At 38.7% G+C, this 12,176-nt stretch overlaps 1 protein-coding gene across 6 annotated transcripts in view; it reads right to left on the reverse strand.

Moving 5' to 3' along the window:
* Positions 1-12,140, reverse strand: part of lipeb (lipase, hormone-sensitive b) — a 32,146-nt gene extending 20,006 nt beyond the window's left edge. The window contains exons 1-6 of one of the 6 annotated variants that reach the window (XM_008431265.3): positions 11,843-11,933; positions 7,263-7,303; positions 2,448-2,689; positions 1,389-1,673; positions 977-1,067; positions 622-648 (exon numbers count right to left, since the gene is read on the reverse strand). In XM_008431265.3, the coding sequence (XP_008429487.1) occupies positions 622-648; positions 977-1,067; positions 1,389-1,673; positions 2,448-2,689; positions 7,263-7,290 (673 nt within the window). In that variant the 5' untranslated portion in view covers positions 7,291-7,303; positions 11,843-11,933. Of the gene's footprint in view, positions 1-621; positions 649-976; positions 1,068-1,388; positions 1,674-2,447; positions 2,690-7,262; positions 7,889-11,422; positions 11,481-11,842 lie in introns of those variants that run through there. The other 5 variants (XM_008431263.3, XM_017309647.2, XM_017309648.2 and 2 more) reach the window with 5 other exon arrangements.
* Positions 12,141-12,176: the final 36 nt, after the last annotated feature.

A 12,176-nucleotide genomic window follows, 5' to 3' on the forward strand; every position in this document is an offset into this window, starting at 1 on the left:
TAAAATGTATATTTTGTTCTCCAAAAAAAAAAAAATTATAATAATAATAATTTCAGGAAAGACTGGATTGTAAATAAAAGGATATAATACAGGTACATCTCTATGTATTAAAATCTAAAGCAAAAAGGTAATTATATGATTACACATGGAGTGGTATACATTTCAAGAATATTTTTGGTTAATTTGAATTAGGCCTACAGCTAATGGAAACCCCACGTTTCTCAGGAGATTGGAATGTTAAGCAAGAGCTATAAGAATGGATTTTTACAACAGAAGTGTCATTTTGTTGTCTACACACTCATCGGAAGGGAAATTGAATTTTTCTGATTAACACTTTGGAGTTTCATAAGCTGAACGCTAAAGCAAAAGAAAATAAGATAAATAAATACTTGAAATATATCACTTTAGAACTATTGTAATAGAGATGCACCTATAAATACCACTCAGGTAATTGAAATTTCTTGCAAAGTAAAACAGAAAAAAACTCATCACTAAGCTAAGAGAATAAAAATATTCAGGACGATAGAAGATATGGTGTAAAAAGAACAACTCAAGAGTAATGTTCAAACGTCTTCCAAGTCAATAAAGAGGAACACAATGAAAAGGTTCCAATAAACTCACCATACGGTGCAATACCTCCTGCGTCCACTGAGGTGCAGCAGAGAGCACAAGAAACCATCAGAGTGGGGGTATTGCTTTGTTAGTGTTAATTATTTATGTCTGAGTGCATGTGTGTATATCACAAGTTTACATGCGAATCGGTCTCTGTGCTTAACCGTGTGTGAATGTTCAAAACATTCTGAAATATACAAGAAACACACCAGCTAGCCCTTGAGATTGCAAAAAGGATGAAAGAGCATTTAAAATCCTAACACACAACATCAGAAAGGTACACAGTCAGGGGCCAAGGAGGAATGCAGAAGAGATGTGAGGATGAATGAGAGCAGTGTGTGCTGGTCGATGAGGCGATGCTAACCTATTCCTGACTTATGACGCTTGTAGTTTTCGCCAAAGGCCACGAGGCCGATAGCGATGGTCTGAAGACATGGTCGGATGGCCGGTGTAAACTGGAGAGAGAAAGACATGTAAAAAAAATTTTTAAAAGTCGCTTATTCTAATCCTTCATCAGTACAAAACAGAAGCAGAAGAGGACTGAACCTGCTAAAGAGGAGCAACTTTACCATTATTTTTCTTTTATTGCTGCAGCAGGATGGTTTATGTTGATCCATTTAGGATTAATTTCAATAGCCCAACATTAATCAGAATCATTGATTCAATATTTTTTGCTCTACCTCTCTTTACAAATAATACTAGCAGAAGTATTATTCATAACCAGGGAGCAGGCACCCGTAACTCATTCCCATTCCCCACCACTTATTACATCTCACCTGAAAACCTAGGCAGCGGCCATAGAAGCATCCTTTATGCATGGAGGCGTATTCCCGGACGAAACTCTCGCTGAGGCCACTTTCATCCTGGAAGAACAGGTTTCCGTGGCTGTTGTCATGCAGCATGCGCTGCGCCAGGTAGAGCAGGGCGCGCAGCTGACAGAGCGCATTGCAGTACGCCTCCATCTCTCGCACGTTGTGCGCTACCCGAAAGAAGATGCTGCGACGGTTGGCTGTGATGTAGCGCCCCTTGTGGATGATGTGGAGAAGACAGCAACGCACAACCTGAAAATAAGAATTTCAAGCCAGTCAAAACTTTAGACTGTTTAAAGAAATACTTTTGAAAGTGCCTGAAGCGAAACCGCAACATAACTTGTGGAGTGTCTCCAAACTTTCGTCTATCTAGAAAGTCAAATTTTAGGTAACAGAACAGTGAACTGAGAAATTCAAAAGCTGGTCTATAAATTACACATAATTAGACCCTATTCACAAAATAGATTACTTTTAAAATATGTCGTAGTTGTAAGTTAAATCATAGCAACATTGAATGAGGATAAATATTTTGTGACCTCCTGCAAACATGTTTAAAAAAAAAGAAGAAGAAGAAAAAGATCTGAAATAAACCAGAGGGATCATAAATGTGGAAATCAAGGGCGATGAGAACAGAGCAGCATTCATTTGCCAAACACATTCAGTTCTAGTCTGCTGCGCCAACTGAAGGTCGTGATGATTTATCGATAAGCGTCGAAGATTAAAATACATCGGATCCAGTAGTTGTTGGCAACTGTGCAGTTGGAGGATTCATCTACCCCCCTCCCGATTTGCAACATAAAAATCAATCTCTGCAACAAATGTGCCGACCTTGAAACAAAGCAATATCAAGTCAAAGATGGAGCAGTTTTTCACCAGGGTGAGGGACTATTGATATGAATCTACTGCAGAGTTAAAGATTTTTATCCTCCAAGCTGCACCAAGTTGGAAATAAGAAACAGGAATTTTAAATTCGACTCCTGCAGACAAAAAGAAAAAAAAAAGATTTTAAAGCTTTGCGCAGCTTACCTTGACGAGCGAGCGATAGCCATTAGCAGGTATGTGTGGATCAAAGTCAAAATGTTGATAAACGGCAGCAAAGCCAGAAATAACAGGCTCCAGGCTGCGAGCGTGTTCCTGGATCAGTTTCATGGCCTCCACCAGACGTCGACCAGCATCACTCTGGGTCCCCTTGGCTCCACCCGAGAAGAAAGCCACGTTTTCATCACATACGCCGTACAGTGCCGCAAACACTGCCTGGGTGTCCATCACTGGAAAGAAGTACATGAAAGGGGAGATAAAACAAAAGGAGATTTGCTGACAACATTTCAGAGTCTACGACATCTTAAGAAACTCTATAAATGTAACTCCATTTATTTGTCATTCATGTCCCTTTGCTTTACGTAATTTCAACAAAACTGACCAGCAGTGACATTTGCACTTTTATCGAATGGAAAAGTTCCAATCTCACGTTTCTATAGAGGTTAAGAACAAGCCCATTAGTCTGATCTTGTGAGAACATCCAAGAGAAACACAGCACCCACTGGAATTATCCAACAAAATGTTCTTAGTCTGGATAACTAAGCCCCTGCTGCATGGTGTAGAGACTCCTGGGCTGAAATGTGTTAAACAAGGCTTGAAATTAAGCGATGTAAACCAAGGCTAAGCAGCTAAAATCCCCACAAGATCTGCATGGAACAGGAGGAGAAGGCAGAGGCTCTCTGCTGCTAACAGGTCACTGCTGAGAACAAACAGATTGGCCAGAAACTGAAGGAAAAAAAAAAAAAAGAAGAAAAACATCCAAACATGCTCATGAAAGAGTCCCAGAGGGAGGCGTGCAGCTGACATCACACAGAGTGATATGTTTATCAAATGTGCTCGTATCTCTTTCCTAATGAAGGACAATGATACAGCACTGTCTGTTCCTGCCGGACTGTGTTCCTCTGCCAAGTCATCCGAGACGGCGGTTTCCATGCCAGCTATGGGAACCGACTCGCGGTTCCTCCATAGGCCGACTGTCATGCTGAGACAGAAGAGAGACGTGTAAGAGAAGGCAGCGTCTCCACGACGGTCAGAACTTACAGAAACAAGAAGGAAATAATCATTTTTTGATAAATGACCTTAATACATGTAGATGGAGACACGAGTAGATAAAGAACACTTAAATGCGAGGTGTGTTGCGATAAATTAAGAATTAAATCTCATATATTTACTTGAAACTTATTTCATGTCCTTAAATTAACTTTAAATTCATTTTGGGACAGATAATCTAAAGAGCTTCAAAGGTTTCAAAGTGATAATCTGAAAATTCGTTTTTTTTTTTTGTTTTGTTTTTTTGAGTCAAGCCAATAAAAATTATTCAACCTCGTGGCAGATTGTTTCGTTTAATTTTCATTAAAGGAAAATGACAGAAATCTCACAAAAGATGACAATGGACAAGGGTAAAAACAAAAATCTCAGTTTATAATTCACATTCACAAAATTGTAATGTTAAAGATCATTTATATCCTTCTCAATAATAAATCTAAAAGACTGTATTGGCATTACAACAACCAAGACTTTTTGAGAGCTTCCACTGCTACTTCGTCAATTCATCCTCTGGGACGAGCTCCAACTCTGGTCAATTTACCATCATCCTAATCTTTAGCTCCCTCTGCAGATTTTCTGTCAAATTTAAGTTAGACTGAGTCACTCCAAAAACTTTTATATTAATTTAATTTACAAACAAGGCACTCAATTTCAAAGATTTCTTCTAATCCAAACCTGTCAGGGGGTTATGAATACATGGGCGCTTAATAAAAATTTTAAACAAAAAAAATAAAAAATTGTCTGGATCTTTCTCGTGATAATCAAAGAATTATAAATTTTTAATTTTTTTTTTACCTCTGAAATAACGAGCCATGTGGCTAGTTATTGGTGACGCAGATAAAGAATATCGTGAGCAGCTTTACTACAAACATCTATGCAGGAAAAGCAGGTGAGCTGTGTGGACGTAAACACAGTCATCTCCCTGAACCCACAAAAAACATTTGAGTTTCTATTTGAAATTCATTTTTTCCTGAGATTATGAAAAAAACAGAAACTTGTAATTTACTGGGCGGAACTAACTAAAAGTTGAGAAATGGAAACAACAGTTTATGCAGTGCAAACTCTGCCGCAGCACGCCACTGCAGCCACACATCAGTTCCCCCGACTTCCTCCTTCTCACTGCGTTCAAACAAACTTGCATAAAATCTTCTTGTTACGAACTCAAAATTGATCTGGAGACTCTGAAGTCACTGTTTTAATCATGGGTGAATATTATGCATGGACACCGGAGGTTGCCGTTAGTGATGCAACGTGGTCGATCCTTGTGGGAGCGTTTCGACCCGCTTCCTTACGAGCGCTACTAGAAGCCTGAACAAAGTTGAAAAGGTAAAGCGGTGAAAATAATATCTGGGCTTTGAAAAGGAAGAGTAAATTTAGGTAGATATTCGAGTTCACATTTTGGGAGGGAAGAGAAACGATGCTAAAAGAGTGAAATATTGTTCTTGAGGCTCACAGGAGTAATTGAACCATAATGGTCACACTTATTTAGTTTTTCCTCCAGTTCACAATGACTAATAGAAGTAGTCCACCTCATCTGCAACAGGACAGTAATCAACACAATTTCTTAGAAGCTGGAATTTGTTTTCCGTTTTTCTTTAGGCAGGTTTTTAAGGCAATTCCACAAAAAATAAAAATAAAATAAAATAAATCAGGTGCTACTTTTGAGTAAACAGTAGTAAAAAGAAAGAAAACCTGCTCAGATGTTATTAAAAATGTTGCCAATATCTCAATATTTGGAACAGGTGCTACCAAGCCTTGGAATATGCAAATGCAGAGTTCAGGCAAGTATCATCTTGAAAACTTTTAGGTGACTGCTGCTTCTCATTGTTATGGAAAAACATTATGCTGACTGTTCGGAAGCATTTGGAAGACATTAAGCTGCTGTTTCTATAACGGAGAGCAATTGAAGCTCCCATACTTCACTTGGTATAAGAAAGGTTTATTCTAAATGCTTGGAAGTTGTACAACAGTTTCTAAGCACGACTTCCACACACTTAATTTATATTGCGCACAAGTCTCTATGCGGATGTCAGCTGAGTCACAAACAGTCCAGCAAGCACTTTGTTTTTGCACAAAAAAAAAAAACAAAAACAAAAAAAAAACTGATGCATGGCTTCAGCAGTTATAGTGCATTTGCTAAGAGTATGAAATGGCCCCTGAAGTCACAAGAAAAAAAAAAAAACTGTTTAGGTTTTTTTGGCTAAATTAGAAGGTTAGGAAGACCTAGAGCAACTTTTTGCTAGGGAAATATCCAGTTATTTGTTTGCACATAAATACAGAACTATAAATTACTTCAGCATCATGCTTAATCAGTTTGTTTCGGATACTTTCCATATCAAATCAGCGAAATGAAAAGATTTCTTTATGCAACACAAGCTCATTTGGTGATTTCATGGAAAACGTTTCTTCTACAGAAGTCCTATTTTGCTATTCCAATCATTTTAGACACTGACATTACACTTAGAAATAAAGTCAATCTAAGCAGAGTGAAACATAAGATTTCGGTTGACATTTGAGATATTGGAAGATTTCCCACTGCTCCTTTCAACACATCTAAAAGGACAAGTCCTATGTTTTCTTTCAGCAGTTCGGACTTTATCTTAAAACAGAAGCTTACTAAAACACAACGTGGGCTGGCAGGAGTGAAATTATTTAGCATATTTTTGCTCAACAAAGTCTGAAAGATGTGTCTGCTATCCAACACTGTGTTGGATAACACTGTGTTATCCAAGATAACACAGTGTGTTATCTTGGAGTTTCTATCGACTCACTCTGATGTTATGCAAGCATTAGTCATGTGAATTCATCACAGGGATCAATGACGAAAGCCTATAACACTCAGAGCAGTTCAGCAGCTAGCAACAAACACATGCATGGCTCCAGCCAGAGGATTACACACAGGTATGAATGTATAATATCTGAAAGTAAACTACACGTCAGCAAAACTGTACAGAGCATCTATAGATAGGCAATATTCTATTTGTATTCTCAGCAGGGTTGTGTTAGTGGATACAGTGGCTGGTCCAATCAAAGAGTCACCCGAATGACACCACTCAAGTCAAACGAGCTTGGGCCGGCAGCCAAAATACAAATTACATAGCTTAATTAAAGCACAGGGATGCAACTCTCTCATCAACTTTCTCCTCTGAGCATGGCCTGATGTTGACAGAGTAAGCCAGGGATGAACTTTACGAACCCAGATCAGCATAAGAGGCTCAGAAACTTAATAACAATGAAGTCGGCAGACATTACAGCCCCATCCAACTTCAGCGAGCGTCTCTCATGCAAATGCTATGCAAATGTAAAACAGTTAGGAGAGTTGCTACCATCTCATCAGAATGAAATAGACTTCACACTTTTTTTTTTCTTTTTTGTTTTTGACATAATGCCTCAGAGAACACAAACGTGCTTTCACACTAATGCCAGAAGAGCTGTCAACCTACTCATCTATTAGGAGAAAAACATGACTCACCTCCTGGCTTCTCAACTCTTTGGAGCCTTTCAGGTGGTCAGCTAATGAATAAAGCTTCTTTTGTGCTTTAATGACAGAAGTGGTCACTGTAAGCCCACTAGTGCAGCTACCAAGTTGTACCTTGTCTCTCCACATTAAAGATGAATGAAAGTGGGCATTAATAAGTCATGTACAACAACCAACACCAGCAACATTTCTGACAATGGCTCCTGGGGGCCAAGAGAAGACGTTGCTACTGACAGAATATAAATGACTGGTACGGATTAAAATAAATAAATGTTTACCAGAATCTGAGTTCAAGGCTTTGTCCATGTCAGCCTCCTCTCTTCCATGAGAGCATTGAAAGCATGAAGAAAAAGAAAGGATAAGATAAAGAAGAGATGTGATTTTAAGTTGATGTTGTGGATCTGTTGCTCCGTCGTCTTCACCGCAGAGCTCTTTGGGTTTAATCTGTATGAGAGCATGCCATATTTGTAGTCCTTGGAAGCAACGTGGTATCCTTCTCTAAACTCCTCCTCCCGCCACATTTAAAAACACAGGAAATTTAGGAACAAACCATTTTCCAGTTAACCGTCTCCCCTGTGACAGAGGGCTGTGCTGCCATTGGCTGGTCAGCTTGGAACACCCTGTGAACTTTAGCTCAGTTGGCAAAACCTCAACACTGGCAGACATACAGCTAAGAAAGCAAAACAGCATCTGAAATGTTTTTGATTTGATTTATATTGTATTAGTAAAGGTCACTTACAGGAACAAGTGTAAACAAGTTAAATCACCGGTTATCAGACGATGATCGGGCAAAAGTAGTGATATCTTTTGAGACTTGACACATTTTATTGAATTACAAACACAAACTTTAAAGTATGTTCTTAGGATATTATGTATTAAACCAAGATAAAGCAGATAGAAATAGAATACTGTTGAAAGAAAGCTATGACATTTTTGTTTGTTCCCAACATGGCAGTTTTCTACAAGCCATGAAAAGAACACAACAATAATCTGGTCAGATTTTACAAAGAAGCAACTTTGTAGAGCAGATGCAAAATTCTGCATGTGGCAGAATACCAACAATGCACCATGAACACAACTTATCCTTGGTGAAACATCATGATGGCAGCATCATGATGTGGTGATGTGGATCCTGGACAAGCCCCCAATTTGTAACGGTGAGGGTTCACCATCCAGTAAGACAACAACCCTAAATATATATCAAGCACTACAATGGAACAGTTTAGATAGAAGGAAAATAATTAAAATGGTATAGAATGCAGTGAAAAGTGATTCTGCAATAACATTATTAATAATTTATTTTTAAATCAGTTAGTTTCCTTCCAGTTTAAAACTATGGGATACTTTGTGTCGGTCCATCACACTGCATCCAAATGAAATAGATTGAAATGTGTGGTTATATTGTGACAAAACATGAAACGTTGAAGGAATATGAAAACTTATTTCAATTAAACTGACATAAAACAAACCAGCAGGTGAATGAGAGAACTACACCATCTAAATGTATTATTTGTTAAAGCAGACAAAGCTACTTAAAGGTCAGTAGAAAAAAAGAACACCAAGAATTTGACGGTGGTAATTACCATATTTGTACTAATCGAAAGTATAGGATAAGTAATTTAATGCTACCCATTTATTCTACTCGATAATATTGTAACATTATACTTTTTTGGTGTCCACGTTAGACTGAGTTTAACTTTTAAATGTAGCATCTATGATCAAACAGATATCCCATATCGAAGTAGAAGCAAGGGGAAACTCTTGAGAAATGTGAATGTTTACACAGCAAACATGTGAAGCCTTAAAAAAATAAAAATAATTTTAAGAAATTCTGAGGATATTTTTTTCCTGTGGAAAGCATGACCTCAGATAAGACTTTTTGGCTGATGCCACAGATGAGTGTTTCATAACTCGATGGAGAGAGATGTGACCTTTCGCCCAAAGACAGATGCATAAACACCACATCACTTAAGAAACATGTTGTTTTCTGTTATTTTTACCAACCACAAGAGCATCCTTTCCCATACTAATCCTTTAACCATTTTAAATGGCGTATAAAAGATGATTTAATTAGTCACCATCGACCTGTGGCTCAGGTTCCCTCCCTTTTAATTGTATTGTATTGTCTTACAAAACAATAAGACAATACAAAACACACAATGTGGGCTGGCAGGAGTGAGACGAGCATACAGTCAGACTATAAAACAAAATGCTGACCAATACAGGTAATTAAGACATGCTGCTAACTATTCTTCAAAAAAATCACAGCAAGATAAAGTTTCAAAAAGCTTTATAATTTAAAAAACAAACTTCATGGCAATTATACCAGGGATGAAATAAAACCTTCAGAAAAGAAAAAGAAAAAGAAAAAAATCACCAACAAACGAATCAAAAGCAGGATGTAAGGATATTTTTCCCATTACAGCATTAATTGGTTATATATTTTAACGATGAGACAATTTTCTCTTATGGGTGTGGAAAAAAAAAAACCTTGCTCGACTACATTTATGGCAAGAATCTGAACTGTTTTCTTTCACTCAAAGGCCCGACTGAGCCTTGGTTATCATCAGAATTCGATGATGTGCTAATCTTGAACAGGCAATTCTTAAGTTTTAATTTTGTACCTGTCAAAAGTCTTACAGCAAGCTAATTCAGTAAAGTTATATCTAGAACATAAAAACACCTCATTTATTCCTTGTGGAGTGTTCCCACCCGAGCAATTGCCTCCATCAGCATATTTTCAGGTTGAAAGTTTAACGGTTTGCTCCATACAGGACTTCACTTGTCTTTATATGGTCATGTCTTCATATGCCGGAATATTTTACTGACATTTTCTAGGGATGCAAAAAATTCTAGTGCAGAAGTATGGAATGTAAAGTTTCACAATTATAGTTTGCAGCCAATTCAAATCTACCATTCAGTTTTTCACAAATGTAGCAACACCAAAAAAAAAAAAAACATTTAGTCAGTTATGTTATGCAATCATGTGGAAGACTGCTGACTTAACAGTTGTCCAGCAGACTGTCACACCCTCCACAGGGAGTGTGACCAAAAAAAATGCCACTGCAAAATAAAATGCCTGCTTACAGAGTGCTGTAATGAAAGCTGGGGAGAGAGAAATCCTGTAGAGGCATATGTTATAACATGCAGCCTTGACAGAATGGTGACGCAAAGCTCATTTCAGAGTTTTGATACCAGCAAAGTCTGGCGGGTTACAGAGCTTCCAGGACAAACAAACAGACATACCAGGGAAATGGGGTACAACCTTATGTTAAAACTATCTTTGGAACTGGGCAAAGGAGAAAAAGCAATTTTGCTTAGTGGTTCAGAGTCCATTTTTCTGGTGAAACCAAATTATTTTACTTGGAAATCAAGGTTCCGAGGCTTAGCGGAAGAGTGGAGAGCCACGGGATTAAGTAGCTCCCCCAGATTGGGAATCACTGGACCAAAGGAAGGAGAGACACCAGGTCCAACAATGCAGAGGAGCTGAAGGTCGCTGAACCTAGGCTTCCCAACACTTTGGCAGTGCCACAAACTGATGGCATTCATGACAACATGCCACACTGAAACAATGACGCATGCAACATGTAAGTCCATTTTTGTCCTTATGTTGCATTGAAATTTACAGAGAAAACGAATCTGGTGTTTCCATTACCTTTAAACCAAACTTCACTTTTGATATGCGTTCCTGAAATAAATCCCCTTGTTGGCGTTTTTTATTGAGATGTTCTTTATTCCTCTACTTTATACTCAATAAATGAGGCACAAAGTAGAGGAAGAAAGGGACGAAATGATAATACAGAAGTATGAAAAGGGGGAGCAGAAGGAAGACTGGGCTCTTTAGCGTCCCAGAGAGTAGCCTTGCACTCACTGACATTGGCAACAACAGGAAACTAGTAACAATGAGCCTGCACACCCCCACCTAGACAACAAATGTAGGGCTTAAAGGCAGCAAAATTAAAATTCCCACAATCAGATCTGGTTTTATTATGTAAAAATTACACGTGTTGGGCACCTTATGCAATAACAGAGATTAGGTGAAAAAACTGGTAATCTCATTATATGGAGCTAAGGCTATTAAATACCCAGTAGTAACAAATAGATAACTTAAGAGCTTATGAGAAAACATGACAATATTCTCATTGTTGTGTGGTAAAGGCTTCAAGCTGGTTAGTCTGGCATGATGCAATCAGAGTTGTAGCAAGTCAAGACAAGATGCAAGTGTCCACAATGCCTTGCTACCATCCTTCAGGAGGCTCTTTAATCGTCATTCTGAGCCACCCTTCTCCGGTGTCATAGCAGTAGATCGCCATCTATTGTCTTAATAGATTTATCTACAGCGCTTTACTAGAACAGACAAACCCCTTCTCATTCACATCCTACACCCACTGTTTTGATCTCATCCATCCAATCCCCTTCCCTTTCACTGTTAAAGTACCTGCTGATCAGGTTGGCGCTGTCAGGGTCAGCTGTTGACATTTGCGATGGAAGAAGACCTGAAATTTTTATATAAATACAGATGACAGCCATTTGTTATTGGGTAAAAACGCGATTATTTTTACTATATTTTTACTGGATACTGTCAGTACTAATGGGGTTGCTCTTGACTACAGACAAGGCAGGAAGTGACCGATGGTGCCTAAATAGGCTGTGTAGATATAACCTTAACATCTTAGTTTCTAATCGACATTACAGTAAGTCAATAGAGGTTATTATAAATCCAGTGGTGCTACCCTAAAACGGCTAACCAAGCTGCTAATATGTTAGCTGTAGGGGTGAAGACGTCCCGTTAACAAAGGGGGAGTTACTGCAAGGACAAATGCCGGGAAGCGAGGTGGCTCAGCAGGGAAAAACTTACCAACGGGACCCTCTTTGAATTTGGATGAGCGTCTTCCATTCACAACTCTCTCCAGTCTGTTATTCCCTCCGCCCTTCTTACTCGACGCCATCTTCGCCCACTCTGTTTACGCACCGCCTCTCATATGTCCCCTTCATACCTACCTGACCGCGCTGAGGCCCCGCCCACAGCAGAAGGTCAAGCGAATGGAATCGCGGTTGTTCAGTTCAACAGCCAATCAGAAGGCTGATAACTAATAGTGTGTTTTCCCTTGTTTTAAAGGCACACTGCCCAGCATGCTTTAGGTGTCTCCCTGCGTAGTCATGATGTAAGGTGATGGCTGATTAACAGGTTT

Source organism: Poecilia reticulata, chromosome 16, assembly GCF_904066995.2.
Source record: "Poecilia reticulata chromosome 16, P_reticulata-male-v2, whole genome shotgun sequence".
NCBI classification, from domain to species: Eukaryota; Metazoa; Chordata; class Actinopteri; order Cyprinodontiformes; family Poeciliidae; genus Poecilia; species Poecilia reticulata.